Here is a 23,486-nt window from a genome sequence, read left to right as displayed (position 1 = left end):
ATTGACGCAGGCACAATCTGCGGAGTCAGTGAATGTGGCAGATCCAACAGTTGAATCATGTACTCAAGGTCTATTCTATATATCAGGTAGAATTTATATTGGAGCTAAACAATTGCTCAATTTGACTACTGAACATGAAGCATTGGCTAATCTAGCTCATGAGCTTTGTCACTTTACAATGAATTTGGTCTACAATAATGCCGCAAAACCTTATAAAGCTAATGATAAGAAAGTTATGAAGAATTTTCAAGAAATTTCAGATATTTGTGAGAAAAGTGATGAACGAGAAGACATTGTTGACATGGTGTATGAAGCATATCCAGAAGAAGTTTATCATGCTGAGTTAATAGTTCGTCCTGTTCACATGTTAGTTTACTATAAAAATACTCCTGAAATATTAGAACGAAGAAAGGAAACATACAGCAGGTTATTTGAATTTTATGAGAAGAAGGTCGTTCCAGAATTAGAAAAATCATTGCCGGAAATCGAACATAGAGATGAAAAAGTCATTAAAAAGAAGGATAAAAAAATTTCGAAGTTGAGGAAGCGAGCAATAATTGGTGGAATGTTTTCAGTCATTGGCATCATAGCTGCAATTGCGATTGGAATTAAGTTATACAAACCATATTATAAGTTCAAAGAGCTATCAATTCATGATCAGAAAGTCGTCGAAATGTGTCCAATTATCTACAAAAATGTAAGCCTTAAATTTGTTGATTTGTTTCCTCGAAATTCTAACGTCTATGATAAATTAGAGTCAGATCACATATCGCAAATGCTTAAAACATTTCCTTTAAACATTAGTGATCCTCATAAAAAATATTTGGATGATTTTGTTGAGCATGATTGGAGGAACTTGACAAAAGAACTAAAAGAAAAAATTTTAAATTCAAATTTTACATTCCAAAATGAAAGTTTAAAATTCGAAAAATTGTACGAAGTTGTCCCTAAATCATTTGATACACTGACTTCTCAGCAAATTATGGATATATTGGATGCAAAAGAATTTAAAGTATCAAATATGATCAAAAATGAAACGAAGTTTATTGTTGACAGAATAATTACGGATGAAAATATATTTGCAGTTTATCACTTATTTAATTACAACTATACTGATAATAATAGAAGATTTGAGGAGTTTTATGAAAAATTCAGAAATCAAAGTTTAATGATACAAGTTAAAGAAATTGAAGAAAATGAATATCTAAAACCACATAACATTGCTCCAGTCGAATTCTACAGAAACATAGACACAGAAAAACTATTATCTCATAAATCCTTATTTTTCAATCTTGATGGTGTCCTTCAAATTGCCAATGAGACAAAAATATTCATTCTTTCAGCAGAAGCAGGAACAGGCAAGACAGAAACATTTGTGCAGCTCACAATGAGAATCAAATATAAATTTCCGTCTCGCTGGGTTTCTTTCATTGACTTGAAAGATCATAAAGAATTGTATATGGCTGTTGAGACTCTAAATGATGTGATGGAAATGTTTGAAAAGATTTTTGGACTCAGTGACGTAAATAAATTTGAGAAAGAGGCTTTTGAGGAACTTTTCAAATCCGGGAATGCAATTTTCTTATGGAATGGATTTGATGAAATTTCACCAGGATTCAGTGAGGCTGTATTGAAGATATTAAGCATAATTAAGAACAACACTGGAAATATTCAACTCATATGCACAAGACCATTGTATAAGGACTTTCTTCGAGATGCATTGATGACTGAAATTTATACATTAGTTCCTTTCACGAGAGTAGAACAGAACAACTTTGTAGAAAAATTTTTAATTTCCCAAAATATTAATAATATCAAAATTCCGCATTATGTAACAAAAGTTAGAAGAATTATCAATGCAACTAAATCTGGTGAATTTGATACACCATTGTTGCTTGCTATGATCTCAGAGTTGATCTCAAATGATGGCGAAATTTATCAAACTGAAAATTTGTACGAACTTTACAGAAAATTTGTTGAAAAGAAGATCCAAATTTGGCTAGAAAAAAGTGCATTTGCTAAGCAGTTCGTTAATACTATGATAACTAGTGGATTTAGCATTAAAAATTTACATCAAAAATATGCTTTAAGGACTGAACTTCAGACAGGCAAACATTTTGCATACTACAATGCTCTAAAGTTGAAAATCATGCGACAAAAAGTTCCAGAAATCTTGTCAAATGATGAAATTTCTAGGATGGGTATTTTGTACATCAATGGACCTAAATCTATCAGATTTGCTCACAGAACCTTTGCTGAATTTTTCATTGCACAATATTTTGTCGAGAACATTTACATGGCTGAAGATGAACCAACAGGTGCGGAAGTTGAAAATAGAATTCGAACATTCTATCAAATTTTAACGGTGGAGTTCATTAAAGTTAGGAAATTTATTGATTCATTTTTTCTCACTAAAGCTAGAAATAAGATAAATATGTTTGATTCAAAAGTTTCAAAGATTATTAGAACACGATTCCAAAAGCTTTACATTAATTCACTGAGAGATAGCAAGGTAGTGTCACTTATAGACTTCTTCACCAAAGATCACAAAGTTTTGACTGAACTGCTTCAAATTGATGCTGATGAGACACTTTACTCTGCAACATTTAATTATGGCAATTATGCTAGTTCAAATAAAAATATTTCATTTATTCTTGGTTTGAAAAATTATTGCAAGCAACACTTGACTGACATCGAATACCAAAAATTTATAGATAGTAAAAATCAAAAAGGAATAATTCTATTCAGTTTATATTGTATAGGACAAAAACACCGTGTGGTTATTAAACCTGGTAGAATTTTCCATGAGAAGTTCACATTAAGTGAGGAGCTTACTCAAAATGACGATCCATTTTTTGTTTTTGAAGAAATCACAAGGAATTTAACAAAACCTGAACTTAAAACACTTTTGACATCTGAAATAATATTAAATCCTATTTATACCAAACATATTAATAACATATTCAATGAAAAAATGTGGAAAATTATTGAGGAAAATTTAATTGAAACTGAACAAAAGGAAATGCTACAAAAATTCTTTAACACCACGACAATCTTCTTAGATGAAAGAAATTTAAAATTTGGACTAGAAAAACTAGCAAAATTATTCTCAAACAGTGAAATTATTGAAATATTTTTAAATTCATCGATTTTAATCAAAGCTGCAAACTTCCGCAAACATAATTTTCAACCTTTATGGAACTTTTTTATCAATCACACAAATTTGGACCAACAGAAGTCAACAAACAAACCAAAATGAATGTTTTGCAATACCTTATGTTAATATCTATCAAGTAAAGCATTGCTATGTTTTCCCAGAACTCAACATGCTACAAACATCTTTATTCTCATATTACAATCTTGATTCATTCGAAAGAATTTCGAAAATTTACGACACTTACTTCAACAAAACAGAAATGCAGCAAATAATCGCATCAAGTTCAACTGAATTTCTTCCAATTTTGATAGTTGAAGGATATCAGATACTTTGTGAAAGATTTGTTGATTATTTAAAGGAACTATTTAGTAGTAACGAAGATGATTTACTGAAGTTTCTGTTGCGAGAGATCGAACCAACAAATATGAATGTCTTTGATCTTTTAAATGGTTTTAACGATCCTTACAGTTGTCTTGAAATATTTTCAACATTACGTGGTGTAAATACAACGTTGACTGTCTATGTTTAAAGTATTAAACTCGAGTTTGTTTTGCCGAATTTGTGATAAAATTAGAAGGTGCTCTGACGAAGAATAGTAGTTGAAATTAATATTTACCAAAATACTTTAATAAAAATTAAGTTTTTGATTAAAAAACAGAATTATATTAATTTTTGCATACTGCATACTCCCTGCAACCAAATGCCTTATGTGAGAAACCCGTTAAATATTTACGTCATCATACAGATTTAAAAAAAAGTAAATTGTGACTTCATTGATGACGCCAGCATCATATGTTAATGTTTATGTGTATGCAAAGAAAATATATCGGCACATGTGGGTCTGCTTACAAATAAATATATTCAAATTGACCACATTTAACTCTTTTAAATATAAAACTTGTTTTTTTAAACACGCATAATCTTTGTGTTGACTCAGTGTTGTGTCAGTATTTGATGGAAATACATCACAAGAGCATTAGTTGAATATTTTTCAAATGAAAATAATTAAAATAAAATTAATAAAATGAGTATAGACTCGTTAATATCTCAAAAACATCAAAATTTAGTTGATCGAAATGATAATTTGGGTTGGGATCAAAATCATCATAAAATTGATGGTAAGTTCAGTAAACTTATTAATTTTTAACTTATTTACTTACTTTACTGGCTATATACGTAGATTAATTGTGATTCATGGCATTCTTCAGGTGAAATTGGAATCTGATTCTATAGCTGGATACTGCTTGCCTAGTGTATAGTATTTTAAAAGTAGTTGTTATCTATGGCAGGTGGAACATTTAGCTTCAATATCGTTAATTCACTGAAAGTTTAAGTTACTTTTTTATTGGAATAACCCAAAAGTTAGTCATTCAAGTATACATATTATGATAATGATCATGACACATAAGTGCTAAATATGTGAGTTCTTTTTTATTTATAAACATATGTATATAAATAACAGAAGATGTTAATGACCTTGAAAATAAAAAATAACAAAATAAGCTCGCACATAAAACTTTCCGGTGCAAATTGAATACATTTGTCTATTTTTAATATCATATTTAAGATTATCGTAACCCAATTTTGTTATTTTCATAGTATCATATTCACACCAAATTTTCAATTTGGGTGAATATATTGCTTTTGGTATTTTGAAATTTCAGTTTTTTTAATTTCCTGCATCAGGCTTACAGAATTGACAAATATTTCCAATGGTGGAAAGTCTGTGCCTGAAAATACCAATCCAACAGTGAAAACCGCATCTTGATTGGTGCTTCCTGTGCCGAGAAATCGCAAAAAAACACTTTCTGTTATTTAGTTAGTTAGTTAGTTAATCATCACGATATCTCTCTTCAAACTCAATACTAAGACTTCGGGTTTTTTGCTTCTGGTAGGGAATGGGTATGGCAAGAACTGTATTGTTTTTGGAGCCATAAGATGCTTCCATTGAGGCACAAGATGTAAAAAACTGTCTTTTTTTGGTCCAAATTATAGTCGATTATTGCAAAATACATTTTTGTAAACAAACAAAAAATAAATTGAACTGAATCTTATTGGATCTCATTTTAATGGTCTAGAAGTGAACTGGATCCTACTGGATCTTTTTTTTATGTATCTGGAAGTTGTATGGATCCTACTGGATCTCATTTCAATGGTCTGGAAGTGAACTGGATCCTACAGGATCTTGGTTTTATGCATCTGGAAGTTGTATGTATCCTACTGGATCTTATTATAATGGTGTAGAAGTGAACTGGATCCTACTGGATCTTGTTTTTATGTGTCTGGGAGTTATATGGATCCAACTGGATCTCATTTTAATGGTCTAGAAGTGAACTGGATCCTACTGGATCTTGTTTTTATGTGTCTGGAAGTTGTATGGATCCTACTGGATCTCATTTTAGTGGTCTGGAAGTGAACTGGATCCTACTGGATCTTGTTTTTATGCATCTGGAAGTTGTATGGATCCTACTGGATCTCATTTTAATGGTCTAGAAGTGAACTGGATCCTACTGGATCTTGTTTTTATGTGTCTGGGAGTTATATGGATCCTACTGGATCTCATTTTAATGGTCTAGAAGTAAACTGGATCCTACTGGATCTTGTTTTTAAGTATCTGGAAGTTGTATGGATCCTACTGGATCTCATTTTAGTGGTCTGGAAGTGAACTGGATCCTACTGGATCTTGTTTTTATGCATCTGGAAGTTGTATGGATCCTACTGGATCTCATTTTAATGGTCTAGAAGTGAACTGGATCCTACTGGATCTTGTTTTTATGCATCTGGAAGTTGTATGTATCCTACTGGATCTTATTATAATGGTGTAGAAGTGAACTGGATCCTACTGGATCTTGTTTTTATGTGTCTGGGAGTTATATGGATCCAACTGGATCTCATTTTAATGGTCTAGAAGTGAACTGGATCCTACTGGATCTTGTTTTTATGTGTCTGGAAGTTGTATGGATCCTACTGGATCTCATTTTAGTGGTCTGGAAGTGAACTGGATCCTACTGGATCTTGTTTTTATGCATCTGGAAGTTGTATGGATCCTACTGGATCTCATTTTAATGGTCTAGAAGTGAACTGGATCCTACTGGATCTTGTTTTTATGCATCTGGAAGTTGTATGTATCCTACTGGATCTTATTATCATGGTGTAGAAGTGAACTGGATCCTACTGGATCTTGTTTTTATGTGTCTGGGAGTTATATGGATCCTACTGGATCTCATTTTAATGGTCTAGAAGTAAACTGGATCCTACTGGATCTTGTTTTTAAGTATCTGGAAGTTGTATGGATCCTACTGGATCTCATTTTAGTGGTCTGGAAGTGAACTGGATCCTACTGGATCTTGTTTTTATGCATCTGGAAGTTGTATGGATCCTACTGGATCTCATTTTAATGGTCTAGAAGTGAACTGGATCCTACTGGATCTTGTTTTTATGCATCTGGAAGTTGTATGTATCCTACTGGATCTTATTATAATGGTGTAGAAGTGAACTGGATCCTACTGGATCTTGTTTTTATGTGTCTGGGAGTTATATGGATCCAACTGGATCTCATTTTAATGGTCTAGAAGTGAACTGGATCCTACTGGATCTTGTTTTTATGTGTCTGGAAGTTGTATGGATCCTACTGGATCTCATTTCAATGGTCTGGAAGTGAACTGGATCCTACTGGATCTTGGTTTTATGCATCTGGAAGTTGTATGGATCCTACTGGATCTTATTATCATGGTGTAGAAGTGAACTGGATCCTACTGGATCTTGTTTTTATGTGTCTGGGAGTTATATGGATCCTACTGGATCTCATTTTAATGGTCTAGAAGTAAACTGGATCCTACTGGATCTTGTTTTTAAGTATCTGGAAGTTGTATGGATCCTACTGGATCTCATTTTAGTGGTCTGGAAGTGAACTGGATCCTACTGGATCTTGGTTTTATGCATCTGGAAGTTGTATGTATCCTACTGGATCTTATTATCATGGTGTAGAAGTGAACTGGATCCTACTGGATCTTGTTTTTATGTGTCTGGGAGTTATATGGATCCTACTGGATCTCATTTTAATGGTCTAGAAGTAAACTGGATCCTACTGGATCTTGTTTTTAAGTATCTGGAAGTTGTATGGATCCTACTGGATCTCATTTTAGTGGTCTGGAAGTGAACTGGATCCTACTGGATCTTGTTTTTATGCATCTGGAAGTTGTATGGATCCTACTGGATCTCATTTTAATGGTCTAGAAGTGAACTGGATCCTACTGGATCTTGTTTTTATGCATCTGGAAGTTGTATGTATCCTACTGGATCTTATTATAATGGTGTAGAAGTGAACTGGATCCTACTGGATCTTGTTTTTATGTGTCTGGGAGTTATATGGATCCAACTGGATCTCATTTTAATGGTCTAGAAGTGAACTGGATCCTACTGGATCTTGATTTTATCCATCTGGAAGTTGTATGTATCCTACTGGATCTTATTTTAATGGTCTAAAAGTGAACTGGATCCTACTGGATCTTGTTTTTATGTATCTGGAAGTTGTATGGATCCTACTGGATCTCATTTTAATGGTCTAGAAGTGAACTGGATCCTACTGGATCTTGTTTTTATGCATCTGGAAGTTGTATGTATCCTACTGGATCTTATTTTAATGGTCTAGAAGTGAACTGGATCCTACTGGATCTTGTTTTTATGTATCTGGAAGTTGTATGGATCCTACTGGATCTTATTATAATGGTGTAGAAGTGAACTGGATCCTACTGGATCTTGGTTTTATGTATCTGAAGTTGTATGTATCCTACTGGATCTTATTATAATGGTGTAGAAGTGAACTGGATCCTACTGGATCTTGTTTTTGTGTGTCTGGGAGTTATATGGATCCTACTGGATCTCATTTTAATGGTCTGGAAGTGAACTGGATCCTACTGGATCTTGTTTTTATGTATCTGGAAGTTGTATGTATCCTACTGGATCTTATTATAATGGTGTAGAAGTGAACTGGATCCTACTGGATCTTGTTTTTATGTGTCTGGGAGTTATATGGATCCAACTGGATCTCATTTTAATGGTCTGGAAGTGAACTGGATCCTACTGGATCTTGTTTTTATGTATCTGGAAGTTGTATGAATCCTACTGGATCTCATTTCAATGGTCTGGAAGTGAACTGGATCCTACTGGATCTTGTTTTTATGTATCTGGAAGTTGTATGAATCCTACTGGATCTCATTTTAATGGTCTGGAAGTGAACTGGATCCTACTGGATCTTGGTTTTATGCATCTGGAAGTTGTATGTATCCTACTGGATCTTATTATCATGGTGTAGAAGTGAACTGGATCCTACTGGATCTTGTTTTTATGTATCTGGAAGTTGTATGGATCCTACTGAATCTCATTTTAATGGTCTAGAAGTGAACTGGATCCTACTGGATCTTGTTTTTATGCATCTGGAAGTTGTATGTATCCAACTGGATCTCATTTTAATGGTCTAGAAGTGAACTGGATCCTACTGGATCTTGGTTTTATGCATCTGGAAGTTGTATGTATCCTACTGGATCTTATTATAATGGTCTTGAAGTGAACTGGATCCTACTGGATCTTGTTTTTATGTGTCTGGGAGTTATATGGATCCTACTGGATCTCATTTTAATGGTCTAGAAGTGAACTGGATCCTACTGGATCTTGTTTTTATTCATCTGGAAGTTGTATGTATCCTACTGGATCTTATTTTAATGGTCTAAAAGTGAACTGGATCCTACTGGATCTTGTTTTTATGTATCTGGAAGTTGTATGGATCCTACTGAATCTCATTTTAATGGTCTAGAAGTGAACTGGATCCTACTGGATCTTGTTTTTATGCATCTGGAAGTTGTATGTATCCTACTGGATCTTATTATAATGGTCTAGAAGTGAACTGGATCCTACTGGATCTTGTTTTTATGTATCTGGAAGTTGTATGGATCCTACTTGATCTCATTTCAATGGTCTGGAAGTGAACTGGATCCTACTGGATCTTGTTTTTATGTATCTGGAAGTTGTATGGATCCTACTGGATCTCATTTTAATGGTCTAGAAGTGAACTGGATCCTCCTGGATCTCATTTTAATGGTGTGGAAGTGAACTGGATCTTACTGGATCTTATTTTTATGGGTCTGGAAGTTATATGGATACTGGATCTCATTTTGATAGCCTGGAAGTGAACTGGACCTTACTGGATCTTATTTTTATGGGTCTAGAAGTTGTATGGATCTTGATTTTATGTGTCTGGAAGTTATAAGGATCCTACTAGACTATAAGGTTTAGTGATTTATAAAAGTACTGTGATCTACTCAAGTCGGGCGAGCGAAGCTCAGCACGGCTCGTATAGTGATCTATAAAAGTACTGTGATCTACTCAAGTCGGGCGAGCGAAGCTCAGCCCGGCTCGTATAGTGATCTATAAAAGTACTGCAATCTACCCAATTCGGGCGAGCGAAGCTCAGCCCGGCTCGTATAGTGATCTATAAAAGTACTGTAATCTACCCAAGTCGGGCGAGCGAAGCTCAGCCCGGCTCGTATAGTGATATATAAATGTACTGCAATCTACCCAAGTCGGGCGAGCGAAGCTCAGCCCGGCTCGTATAGTGATCTATAAAAGTACTGCAATCTACCCAAGTCGGGCGAGCGAAGCTCAGCCCAGCTCGAACATTAATAGTTCGAACGCAGCTCGGACTTGGTTGAGCGAAGCTCACAAATTTTTGCGACCTGAACGGAGCGAAGCGAGTGAAGGCGTGAAAATTTTCCCAAGCATTAGAAACTGCATATCTATGAAAATATGTTCCCGTGAGTAGATAGACGGTTCGAGCGAAGCTCGAACATTAATAGTTCGAACGCAGTTCGGACTTGGTTGAGCGAAGCTCACAAATTTTTGCGACCTGAACGGAGCGAAGCGAGTGAAGGCATGAAAATTTTCCCAAGCACTAGAAACTGCATATCTATGAATATATGTCGCCGTGAGTAGAGAAATGGTTCGGACGCAGTTCATTAATTTAAATAATTTTAGTTACTCTATAAGTAATCATTATTTATCACATTTATTTCATAAATCAATTATTTTGTTCAAGTTGTGTTTTTAATTCTTGCACAGATACAGTTTTCTGATCTACGTATGGTGTGAATATTCCCATGAAGCGTGATCCGCTTCATTACTAGTTATGTCATTTACTTTTGTCAAATGATTTTCCAATTCTTGGAGTGAAAGAGGACGTCAAACTAAAGATTCTCCCTGGTTACGCTCCTGTTACTTACTTATGAAGTAACTATGGGACTTAAAGACAGTGAATTTTGGGGCTCATTCATTAAGATATAAACTTAATTATTGAATGATGTGCGATAATCGATCTGAATCAACTTGTAGTTGTAAAACTACTGTTTTATATTACATGCTTACTTACTCGCTTGACGTACAGATCAAATGTTATCCATGACCTCACATGGATATCTCCTGAAGTTGCCACTATCACTGACTTCCACTTACCTATTCGCAATGCCAATTGTAATACCATCTGAATCGACAACTTCCTTCCAAGAGTTATATTAAGTTATATTAAATCATAATCTACATCTCTCTTTTCAGACTTGAAGCTAAGGCCAACAGAATTATCATTCGAGAAACCTTCAAAAGATTTAATCACAGCAATAGAACTGACTGCACTTGAAAATGAATTAAACTTTAATATAATCAAAGACTTTAGCAATATAGCTGAAATATTTCAAAATATTGAATCATATGATATTAGTGATACTCAAAACAATCAGCAAGAACCTTTGCTATTAAAGTTTCAAATCACAGACTTACTGGAACCAAGCCTAATAGATTTAAGAAAATTAAACAAAATTAGTCAAAATAAACCAGCTGTAATTGTAATTGAATCAGCAGTTGACCATAAATCCGTCATTTACTGGAAACTTCCTATAATTGAAGATTTTTTCTCACTCAAATCAAATGAGGAACTAAGTTCCGTTGAAGTCAAAAAATTAAATGCATTTATTACGAATTTTCTTGCCGAATCTGTTCAGAATAATCACTTAGGTAAGTTAATATAGGAATAACATCCAAAAATAATGCAGAAATCAATTTTTTAAGGTCTCATCAGCAAACTTTCATTTCAACCTGGAGTTAAGTCAATCAGTCTTGACCTACTCGCTGATCGTCGTGACTTTAATCTACTTCTCCTTGCAGCTGAGCATGGAAATTCAGAAATTGTTAAAATTTTACTTCAACATGGAATGAACACAAACTCATTGGACAATAAAGTCAATGCTCAGACTTTAGCCTATCAAAATCAACATTTCGACGTTCTGTACCTGTTATTAAAAGCTAATCTGAAGTTTCCAGCCTCATTTGATGCAAGCTTATGCACAGGAAAATGCAAAGAATTTTGTGATGTCACTGAGGAAGTCCACAGTCTTATTAAAGCTAACGACAACCGAAAATTAAAGGAAATTTTGAATCGGCACAAAAATCTCAAGCATTTTTACAATTTTGCAAACGAATCAGCTTTAAAAGTTGCGATTCTTAGTGGATCGTACGACACTTATAAGGAACTGACAAGTAGAAAATTTCGATACGCGTCTCATGAAGATCCAGCTGAATATTTAACTGATCTAGACGTTAATGAGAAAAGAACAATTCGAGAAATTCACAATAAATTCTCAGAGGGCATAGTTGAAAAGCACATTAATGTTCTAATTGGCAATTCCTTTATTTATCATGACGAAGTCGATGGACAGGACAAGCAAGACATTATCAGTCGAGCATACAAGTCACTCGATTCCATACCACTCGTCAGAATCATTCTCAAGATTGTTGCTGCATCAAAAAATTTTAAAATTATTTTCGACTTTAATCGCGAGTCAGTGAATGTGGCAGATCCAACAGTTGACTCATATACTCAAGGTCTGTTCTATGTTTCTGGTAGAATTTACGTTGGAGCTAAACAATTGCTGAGTTCTGCTACTGAGCATGAAGCTCTGGCTAATTTAGCTCATGAGCTTTGTCACTTTACAATGAATTTAGTATACGATAATGAAGCAAAACCTTTTATGGAAGACGATTTGATGGTCGAGAAGGAATTTCAAGAAATTTCAGATATTTGTCAGAAAAGTGATGAGCGAGAAGACATTGTTGACATGGTGTATGAAGCATATCCAGTAGAAGTTTATCACGCTGAGTTAATAGTTCGTCCAGTTCACATGTTAGTCTATTATAAAAATTCTCCTGAAATATTAGCTCGTAGGAAGGAATCATACAGCAGATTATTTGAATTTTATGAGAAAAAAGTCGTTCCAGAATTAGAAAAGGCACTGCCAGAAATCGAGCATAGAGATGAAATTGAGCTTAAACAAAAGGATCAAAAAATATCAAAACTTAAGAAAATTTCATTGATTGGCGGACTATTAGCAGTGCTTGGAGTCATAGCAGCAATTGTTATTGGATTCATTTTCTATACGCCGACTTATAGCTTTGAGGAACTTAAACCTGAACAACAGAAAATTGTTTCAAATTCATCAATAATATACAAGAATACGCAGATTCAATTTAATAACTTATTTCCTGAAAATTCTACAGCATACCAAATGCTAACATCTGATCACATCTCTCAAATGCTTCATGGAGAAATCTTGAATTTTAGTGACCCACATGTCCATTATCTTGATGAGCTAGTCACACATTCATGGACAAACTTAACAGTGAAATTGCAGCAAAAATTCTTAACTTCAAACTTGACATTCCAAAGTGAAAGTTTGAAGTTCAAAACCTTACATGAATCAAATCCAAAGGTCTTCGACTCGCTAACGTCTCAACAGATTATTGACGTTTTGGACAACAAAACAATGATCATATCCAATATGATCAAAAATGATACAAAATTCATCGTAGAAAGAAAATTTTTTGATGAAAACCTCCATGAACTTTATTATGATTTTATGCATTTTATTAATGGAAATGATGATTCATGTAGATGTGATTGCCTCAATATTACTGGAAATACCAAAACATTTGAAAGCTACTACGAAGAATTTAGAAATCAAAGCTTGAATACTCAAATTAAAAAGCTCGATGAAATCAGAAGGAAAGAAACTTATACAGTCTGTCCAATTGAAGGCTACAAAATTAAGATTTACTTCTATCCATATCCAGTAGCTGAAACTTTACTGACTCATACATCCTTACAATTTGACTTTGAAGATGTTCTTAAAATTGCAAATGAGACAAAAATATTCGTTTTATCCGCAGAAGCAGGAACAGGCAAGACTGTGACGTTTGAGCAGTTTACGATGAGGATTAAGAAGAAGTTTCCAACTCGCTGGGTGTCTTACATTGACTTGAAAGATCATAAAGAATTGTATATGGCTGTTGAGACTCTAAACGATGTGAAGGACATGCTTGAAATGATTTTTGGACTCAGCGATGATAACAAATTTGAGAAAGAGACTTTTGAGGAATTATTCAAGTCCGGGAATACGATCATATTATGGAATGGATTTGATGAAATTTCACCGGAATTCAGTGAAGCTGTATTGAAGATATTAAGCATAATTAAGGACAACACGGAGAACATTCAATTTATATGCACAAGACCACTTTATACTGACAAGTTGAGAGACAAATTCAGTACAAAGACCTACACTTTGATTCCATTTACGAAAGATGAGCAGATTAATTTTATAACTCAATTTCTGATTGCTAACAAAGTTGACGTGTTAAAAATTCCGGATTATATTCTGAAAGTTCAGTCCATAGTTAATTCAACTCAGTCAAAAGAAGGCTTCGATACACCATTGCTCCTTGGAATGATGGCTGAACTAGTCTCGAGTGATGTCGAAATTTATGAGACAGAAAATTTGTATGAACTTTATAGGAAATTCGTTGAGAAGAAGGTCCAAATTTGGCAAGAAAACAGCGCATTTGCTCAGCAATTCCTCAATACTCTTGTGACTAGTGGATTTAGCATCAAAAACTTGCATCAACGATACGCAATGAGACATGAACTGCAATCGGGCGACTATTCCTACAAATTTGCATACTTCAATGCTTTGAAGCTCAAAGTCATGCGACAAAAGGTGCCAAAAGGATTAACAAACGATGAAGTATCAAGAATGGGAATTTTGTTCATTAATGGACCGAAAACCTTCAAATTTGCCCACAGAACCTTCGCTGAATTCTTTGTAGCTCAATATTTTGTCGAGAACATTTACTTTGCAGAAGATGAGCCAACTGACGAGGAAGCAGAACGGCGGATTCGTTTATTCTTCCAGACATTCAACTATCCATTCTACAGAATAAGAATCTTCATCAGATCCTTCCAAGAAACTCAAGCTGCGAATGAAACGCAACCATTTGATGCTCAAATATCAAAAGTTTTGAGGACAAAATACCAGCGACTTTATTTTAACAGCATGAAGGAACTGAATGAGATTCCATTGTTAGACTTTTGGGCAAAGGATAACAAAGTCCTCACAGAACTGCTTCAAGTTAATTCCGACGAAACTCTTTATACAGCAACTTATAATTATGTTTATTATCCAGGATCTAAAAACCAAATTATGTATCATAAAGGAATAAATGACCTTGGAAAGAAATATCTAAGTGACAGTCAATATCAAAATTTTATAAGTGACAAGAATCAAAAAGGAATAATATTGTGGAGTTCTTACTGCATGAGCATAAAAATAATTGACTTAAGGTATTTGGGATTTGGATTTCATGAAAAGTTTACTTTAGATGATGAACTGCTCAAAAGTAGTGATCCAATTCACGTCTTTGAATCTATAGCAATGAATCTAACAAAACCTGAGCTTAAGGTGCTTTTAACTTCGGAAATAATTTTAAATCCTGTTTATTTAATTAGTGGATATGTACGTTATATCTTTAATGAAACAATTTGGAGCATGATTGAAGATAATTTAACAATTGAGGAACAGAAGCATCTACTCATGAAATTTTTCAGTACATCCTCGATTTTATATAGCATCGATAATCTCAATTTTGGATTAAACAAGCTAGAAAAGCTCTACAATAGTTCAGAAATCTACGAATTCTTTTTTAATACAAAACTTTTGACAACAATTGCGAATTTCCGAAGCTACACATTTCAACCTTTGTGGAACTTTTTCATCAATCATACGACTCATGATCAACAGAAGTCAATAATGAGGCAAATCGTTCAAAATGATTGCATTTCAAGGCCATTTAAAGCTTTTGAGCAGATCAAGTATTGCTACGTATTTCCACCACTGAACATGCTGCAAACCTCGCTGTTCTCATTCGAAAGCCTCGATTCATTCAATGATATTTCTAAAATATACGAAACTTACTTCAATAGAACTGAAATGCAAGAAATTATATTCTCTGGTACGGATTTCTTACCTGTCTTAATGGTACAAGGAAATCACGACCTATGTGTGGAAACTGCCGAGTATCTTAAGAGAATCTTTAGTGGAAATGAAGATCTGCTAAAAAGTTTCTTGCTGCATGAAATTGAACCTACAAATTTGAATGTTTTTGAGCTTTTCAGAGATTTTAATGATCCTAATAACTGCATTGAATCATTTAGTAAATTACTTAATCCTATGTAATGTACAAACTGTAAAATTTTCTATGAAAATAAATGTTTCTTTATTCAATTTATTGAAATTATTTTAAAATAGTGGTTGGTAACTTGTGTGCTGTGATTTTCTGATTCACCTATGTTGTGTGATCTTCAAAGACTGTGATTAGACGTACGCCATATTCAATGATGACACATATTTGTACTTATTCGAGATTATCTCGATTACTGTAGCTGAAACAAAGCTGTAAGACTTGAAAAATTACCTAAACTATGCTATAAACCAAGATCAAGATCATGTTGTAGTCAAGTACCTTCAAAATATTATTTTTGGACATTTAAAATAAAGAAAAATTTTAATTTTTTTTTAGAAATAATTTCATTTAATTTTATTTACATATATTTACAATTTAGTTAATTATTATTTTTGTCATTCCGCTTTTTAAGCCTCGTTCCACGTTAGGAAATTTTTCAATATTTTTCCAGAAATTCTAACTTTTAGTGATTATGATAGACCCTTATGTCTAGTATATGAAACCGCAAAGAAAAAATTTTTTCAACCCATGGCTGACCAGATATAGGGTTTTGAAAATTGGAAAATTGTATCGACCACTTTTACTAAAAATGCTCTAACTTTTTAAGGTTTATATCAATTTCATTCAAATAACTTTTATATAGTAAATATAATTAGAAACTATATTTATAGAAACAATTTTGAAAATTTCAAGTTCCTTAGTGCCTCTAAAACTTAGATTTATCGAAAAAATGAGAATTGTTCATACTTACATTCACTTTTCTCAGGTCGAATAGTGCCGATTTTATTAAAAGTGATTTTGTGTATTAGGGACTAACAATATCTACCAAATATTATAAAAATTATTTTTTTCGACTCCGGTTTATGTAGACAAAAATGGACTTTTTCCTCAAAAAATAGCGTTTTTTCGACATTTTCGAGTATAGCTCTAAAATAAGGGTGCATGGTACGGTATATTATTGCAGTTTTGAATAGTTCGTATAATAGGCTATAAGATTATGGAAAAATATGTGCAACTTTATCTGCGCGTTTTCGAGAAAAATGACAAAGTATCTATTTTCTTGCAACATTTTTAGAAAAAAATTATTTTAAAATCGCCCACTGACATTTTATGAGACAATACATATGTTTATTCAACATTTTATGATAGAACTAGATTATATAATAATGATTCTATAAAAAATTTGAAGATTTTTTCTAACCTATGCTGGTTGCTTAGCTCAGAAATTTACTATGTACTCAAACCTCTACTGTTCAGCACTGCTGCAATATTTTTTATTTTTGTCTTAAATTATGTTTAGCTAAGGTCAAGAGCTTTCCAACGATATATAATACTTATATGTATAGTCTTATATTAGTGGCTAAATAGTCAAAAGTTTAAAATTTCAATTTTTCGATCTCATTTTTTAAGTCAAATTTTTATTAATTGATGTTTGGGAAGGTTTTATGAAATAGTATGTAATTTTTTTGACTGATTATGACATAAAATGACTGAAAGTGGATATAAAAAAAATTTCAGCTCATCGAATGGCCGTAGGTCCAAAGTCCACAGTTACACTATGGGATTTACTTTTGAATTCTAAGTCACAAGCAGTCGAAAAATTACATACTAATTCAATTAATTTTTGAGATCGAAAAATTGAAATTTTAAACTTTTGACTATTTTAAGCCTCGTTCTACTTCAAAAGTAAATTTCTGAGCTAAACATTTCCATAGGTAAGAAAAATCTTATTATTTTTGTGAATAAACTGTATTGACATCTCAAATAAAGAAAAATTTTAATTTTTTAGAAATAATTTCTTTTATATTATTTACATATAAGTTACAATAAGTTATTAGTGATTGATATAAATAGAGCATTTTTAGTAAAAGTGGTCGATACATTTTCAATTATTTTTGTCATTCGGCATTGAAAAATTTCCTAACGTGCGTTCTACTTCAAAATATTATTTTTGGACATCTCAAATAAAGAAAAATTTAAATTTTTTTTAGAAATAATTTCTTTTATCTTATTTACATATTAAGCCTCGTTCTACTTTCATGCTATGCTAGTCGATTCAAGTAAATTTGTGAATAAACTAAGACAGCTATTGCGGTCATGAAAATCTATTAAGAGTTCAAATACGTTTAATTTTGTTGGCACAACTGTTTGTTTTAAAAGTTTTTCAAAACTTCCTCATCTTCAATGAACAGCTCCATTAAATACCTGATAGTTTCCATACATAAATCTTGACTGCCTTGAACAATCAAAATAGGCAGGAAATCGGATGTGCAAGACAAAATAATTTCTTGCATTTCAGTTCTGTTGAAGTAAGTTTCATATATTCTAGAAATATTTTGAAATGAATCCAGACTTTCGAATGAGAATAAGGATGTTTGCAGCATGTTAAGTGGTGGAAATACGTAGCAATAATTGATCTGCTCAAAAGCTTTAAATGATCTTGAAATACAATCATTTTGAACGATTTGCCTCATTATTGACTTCTGTTGATCTTGAGTCGTATGATTGATAAAAAAGTCCCACAGTGGTTGAAATGTGTAGTTTCGGAAATTTGCAGCTATAGTCAAAATTTTTGTATTTAAAAAGAAGTCGTAAACTTCTGAATTTGTGTAGAGCTCTTCTAATTTACTCAATCCAAAATTGATATTGTCACTGCTATATAAAATCAAAGAGTTCCCGAAAAATTTCGCAAGCAGATGCTTCTGCTCCTCAATTGTTAAATTTTCTTCAATCAAATCCCAGATGACTTCATTAAAGATGAAGCGAATGTCTCCACTAGCAAGATACACAGGTTTCAAAATTATTTCTGAAGTTAAAAGTGTCTTAAGCTCAGGTTTTGTTAGATTCATTGCTATCAATAAAAAGACATAGATTGGTTCATTATTGTTGAGTAGTTCATCATCTAAAGTAAACTTTTCATGAAATATATCTTCAAAATCTGTTAAACTATATATCCTTGAACTAGTACCTGGGCTCAGGCAGTAAGAACTCCATAAAATTATCCCTTTTTGATTCTTGTCGCTTAAAAAGGTCTGGTATTGACTTTCGTTGAGATGTTTATGGCCAAATTCTTTGATTTCAGCATTGAACATGGTTCTGTGCTTCAATCCTGGATAATAAACATTATTATATGTTGCTGTATAAAGAGTTTCGTCAGCATTAACTTGAAGCAGTTGTGTAAGGGCTTTGTTATCCTTTGCCCAAAACTCCAGTAATGGAATCTCATTCAGTTCCTTCATGCTGTTAAAATAGAGTCGCTGATATTTTGTCCTCAAAACTTTTGATATTTGAGAATCAAATGCTTGGATTTCATTTGCAGCTTGGGTTTCTAGGAAGGATTTGATGAAAATTCTTATTCTGTAGAATGGATAGTTGAATATCTGGAAGAACAATCGAATCCGCCGTTCTGCTTCTTCATCAGTTGGCTCATCTTCTGCAAAGTAAATGTTCTCGATGAAATATTGAGCGACGAAGAATTCAGCGAAGGTTCTGTGAGCAAATTTAACGGTTTTCGGTCCATTAATGAACAAAATTCCAATTCTTGATACTTCATCGTTTGTCAATCCTTTCGGGGCTTTTTGACGCATAATTTTAAGTTTTAAGGCATTGAAGTATGCAAATTTGTTGTAATACTTAGTCGACTGCAGTTCATGTTTCATTGCGTATTTTTGATGCAGGTTTTTGAAGCTGAATCCGCTAGTCACAAGTGTATTGATGATGTCTTTAGCAAATGGGCTATTTTCTTGCCAAATTTTGACCTCCTTTTCAATGAACTTACTATAAAGTTCGTACAAATTTCCTGTCTCATAAATTTTAACGTCAGTTGAGACAAGTTCTGCTATCATTCCAAGAAGCAATGGAGTATCGAAGCCTTCCTTTGATTTTGTGGAATTAACTATAGACTTAACTTTCAGTACATAATCGGGAATTTTTGATTCATCTACTTTATTAGCAATTAAAAATTTCGTTATATAATTAATTTGCTCATCTGAAGTAAATGGAATCACAGTGTAGGCCCTTGTATTGAATTTGTCTCTCAACTTGTCAGTATAAAGTGGTCTTGTGCATATAAATTGAATGTTCTCCGTGTTGTCCTTAATTATGCTTAGTATCTTCAATACAGCTTCACTGAATTCCGGTGAAATTTCATCAAATCCATCCCATAATATGATCGTATTCCCGGACTTGAATAATTCCTCAAAAATCTCTTTCTCAAATTTGTTATTATCGCTGAGTCCAAAAATCATTTCAAGCATGTACTTCACATCGTCAAAAGTCTCAACAGCCTTATACAATTCTTTATGATCTTTCAAGTCAATGTAAGAAACCCAGCGAGTTGGAAATTTCGTTTTGATTCTGATTGTATATTGACTAAATATCACCGTCTTGTCTGTTCCTGCTTCTGCTGATAAAATGAAAATTTTTGTCTCATTGGCAATTTTAAGAACACCTTCAAAGTCAAATTGTAAGGATGTATGAGACAATAATGTTTCTGCTACTGGATATGGAAAGAAATAAGCATTAATTTGGTATCCTTCAATTGGACAGACTTTATAAGTCTCTTTCCTTCTGATTTCATCGAGCTTTTTGGTTTGAGTTTCCAAACTTTGATTTCTAAATTCTTCGTAGTAGCTTTCAAAAGTCATTGTATTTCTAGTAATATTGAGGCACTCACATCTACATGAACGGTCATCTCCGTTAATAAAATGCATAAAATCATAATAAAGTTCTTGGAGGTTTTCATCAAAAAATCTTCTTTCTACGATGAATTTTGTATTATTTTTAATCATGCTGGATATGATGATTGATTTGCTGTCCAAAACGTCAATAATCTGTTGAGACGTTAGCGAGTCGAAGGGAGTTGGATTTGATTCATGTAAAATTTCTAACGTCAAACTTTCATTTTGGAATGTAAAATGTGAGGCTAAGAATTTTTGCTGTAATTTTTCTGTTAAGTTTGTCCATGAAAGAGTTACCAACTTATCTAAGTATTCCACATGCGGGTTACTAAAATTCAGAGGCTTTCCATTTAGTATTTGAGATATGTGATCAGATGTCAGCATGGCATAAGCAGTAGAATTAGCAGGAAATAAAGAACTAAATTGAATCTGCGTATTCTTATAAATAACTAACGAATTTGAAACAATTTGCTGTTGTCGAGGATAAAGTTCCTCAAAACTATAAGTTGGTGTGTAGAAAATAATTCCAATAACAAATGCAGCTAAGATTCCAATGACAGCTAACAGTCCGCCAACTAATGATATTTTTTTCAATTTCGAAATTTTCCGATCCTTTTTTTGCTGAACTTTCTCATCTCTGCTCTCAATATCTATCAATGCTTTTTCTATATCCGGAATAACTTTGTTCTCATAAAACTCAAATAATCTTTTAAAAATTTCTTTATTTTTTTCTAGTCTCCCTGGATTATTTTGATAGAAGACAACTAGATGAACGGGACGAACAATCAGCTCAGCATGATGCATTTTCTTTCTATAAGCATCAAAAACTATATCAATAATGTTTTCTTCCTTATTGCTTTGCTGACACAAATCAGTGATATTTTGGAATTCCTTTTCCATTTTTACGTCACCTAATTTGTAAGGTTTAGCTTGATTTTTGTAGACTAAATTCATTGTATAGTGACAAAGCTCGTGTGCAATGTTTGCCAAAGTTATATGCTCTGTCTCTGAATCAAGTAACTGCTTAGCTCCAATGTAAATTCGTCCAGAAACATAAAATAGACCTTGAGTTTCCGAGTCGACTGTTGGATCTGCAACATTTATTGCCTCGCGATTGAAGTCGAAAATAATTTTGAAATTTTTTGATGCAGCAACAATCATGAGAATGTTTCTAACGAGTGGTATGGAATCAAGTGACTTGTATGCCCGACTGATGATATCCTGCTTGTCCTGTTTGTCAACATCTCCATGATAAATAAAGGAATTACCAACGAGACCGATAATATGCTTGTCAATGATACTATCTGAATATTTATCATGAATCTCTCGAATTATTTTCTTGCCACTGTACTCCAAGTCTTCAAGATATTCAACTGGATTTTCATGTGATGCATATCTAAATTTCCGTCTTGTTAGTTCCTTGTATGTCTCATAAGATTTACTAAGAATCGCAATTTTCAAAGCTGATTCGTTTGAGAAATTATAGAAATGTTTGAGATTTTTGTGTTGATTTAAAATTTCTTTCAATTTTTGATTGTCGTTAGCTTTAATAAGATTGTGGACTTCCTCAGTAACATCACAAAATTCATTGCACTTGCCTGTACACAAGCTGGCGTCAAATGAGTCCGGAAACTTAAGATTCGCTTGCAATAACAGGTACAGAACGTCGAAATGTTGATTTTGATAAGCTATAGTTTGAGCACCAACTTTGTTGTCCAATGAGTTTGTGTTCATTCCTTTTTGAAGTAAAATTTTGACGATTTCCGAATTTCCCATTTCAACTGCAATAAGTAACAAGTTGAAGTCACGAGAATCAGCAAGATGATTGATGCATATTGGTTTCATCTCAGGTTGAACTTGAAGTTTGCTGATTAAACCTTAAAAAGTTAAAATAAGTTAGTAAATTTTGAGTCAAGTAAATCTTTTGAGTCTTAATAATGATTAGGAGCGATTGGTTTCTAAAGAGATTCTATTCTGCTCAGACACGATAGTTAGATTTAAGACTTGAACTCACCTAGATGGCCACTCTCGATAGATGTAATGAGAAACTCTATTATAAATTCATGTAGCTTTCTATTATATACACAATTAAGATTTTCGTTTGATTTGAGAACTAATAATTCCTCAATATCTGCTGATTTCCAATAAATTGTTGATCTTTCACCTCCAATTGATTCTTGAATGATCAAAACTGGTTTATTTCTGAATTTATGACGTAATTCTTGTATAACTAATTCGTCTTCTTGATTTTGAAGACGAATCAAAACATTTTTTTCTGCTTTAGTGCTGTAAGTTGACTCCAGTTTTTGGAAATTATGAATTGGTTTTAGTTCCATTTTAAAGTATTACTGCTAGTCACTGTTTATGAAGTATAAGTGAAGAATTCTGAGATTTAAATACTTGCTTACATCGCTGTGCGATACATGAGATTTGATACCTGTATTATTATTACAGAAACTTTAGTTTCGCAACTTTTAATATTATTTAAAATCTCAAAACAAACAAAATCTCAAAACAAACAAATTCTCAAATACTGTAGTATGACGTGCTTAATGCAACTCGACTTATCAATAAAATTGTTTGAACATTTTATCACATTTGGGCTTGAGCCCATTAAACTATTTTTAAATTTTTAGAAACAATTTTATTTTATTTAATTGATTCATGCAAATTTATGAACAAATCAAGACAATTGTTACGATCAAAGAAATCACTCAGCAATTCAAAGACATTTAATTTTGTATGCTATCGAACTGTTTGCTGCAAACCAAAACTTTCTCATCTCCAATGAACAACTCCTTGCCCAAAACTTTAACACTTCGTCGTCAACTAGGGTTTCTGACAGCGGTTAACCGTTAACAGCATAACAGCGGTTTTTTTACCTGAAAATGCGGTTAACGCAAAACAGCGGTTATTGAAAATTATATGAAAATAAATATATCTATGAAAATAAATGTTTCTTTATTCAATTTATTGAAATTATTTTAAAATAGTGATTGGTAACCTGTGTGCTGTGATGTTCTGATTCACTTATG

General features: G+C 33.0%; 2 protein-coding genes across 2 annotated transcripts; one reads left to right on the top strand and one right to left on the bottom strand.

Annotated features, from left to right (window-relative positions):
- Positions 1–4,108: 4,108 nt before the first annotated feature.
- Positions 4,109–15,813, top strand: LOC139095581 (uncharacterized). Its single transcript, XM_070646967.1, has 3 exons — positions 4,109–4,275; positions 10,760–11,215; positions 11,270–15,813. Exons 1-3 carry the CDS (start codon positions 4,182–4,184, stop codon positions 15,763–15,765), a joined length of 5,046 nt encoding a protein of 1,681 aa, XP_070503068.1. The 5' UTR covers positions 4,109–4,181; the 3' UTR covers positions 15,766–15,813.
- Positions 15,814–17,841: 2,028 nt separating this feature from the next.
- Positions 17,842–22,787, bottom strand: LOC139095596 (uncharacterized). Its single transcript, XM_070646982.1, has 3 exons — positions 22,466–22,787; positions 18,741–22,328; positions 17,842–18,623 (listed from the first exon to the last, which is right to left on the bottom strand). The coding sequence occupies exons 1-3, from the start codon at positions 22,785–22,787 to the stop codon at positions 17,926–17,928; spliced, it is 4,608 nt and encodes a 1,535-aa protein (XP_070503083.1). The 3' UTR covers positions 17,842–17,925.
- Positions 22,788–23,486: the final 699 nt, after the last annotated feature.

The sequence above is a fragment of the Chironomus tepperi genome, unplaced genomic scaffold (assembly GCF_022539635.2).
Source record: "Chironomus tepperi strain 1889 unplaced genomic scaffold, CSIRO-AGI_Ctep_v1 contig_365, whole genome shotgun sequence".
NCBI lineage: Eukaryota > Metazoa > Arthropoda > Insecta > Diptera > Chironomidae > Chironomus > Chironomus tepperi.
Note: the sequence above shows the minus strand (reverse complement) of the source record. Positions and strands in the feature narration are given on the sequence as shown.

Bases quoted from the DNA above. Each gene is read 5' to 3' on its own strand.
- LOC139095581 (XM_070646967.1), top strand. From the start codon at position 4,182: ATGAGTATAGACTCGTTAATATCTCAAAAACATCAAAATTTAGTTGAT. The intron at 4,276-10,759 runs GTAAGTTCAGTA...CTCTCTTTTCAG, and splicing joins AAATCATCATAAAATTGATG to ACTTGAAGCTAAGGCCAACA. The intron at 11,216-11,269 runs GTAAGTTAATAT...CAATTTTTTAAG, and splicing joins TGTTCAGAATAATCACTTAG to GTCTCATCAGCAAACTTTCA.
- LOC139095596 (XM_070646982.1), bottom strand. From the start codon at position 22,787: ATGGAACTAAAACCAATTCATAATTTCCAAAAACTGGAGTCAACTTAC. The intron at 22,329-22,465 runs GTGAGTTCAAGT...TAACTTTTTAAG, and splicing joins TATCGAGAGTGGCCATCTAG to GTTTAATCAGCAAACTTCAA. The intron at 18,624-18,740 runs GTACTAGTTCAA...TTTTATTGATAG, and splicing joins TTCTTACTGCCTGAGCCCAG to CAATGAATCTAACAAAACCT.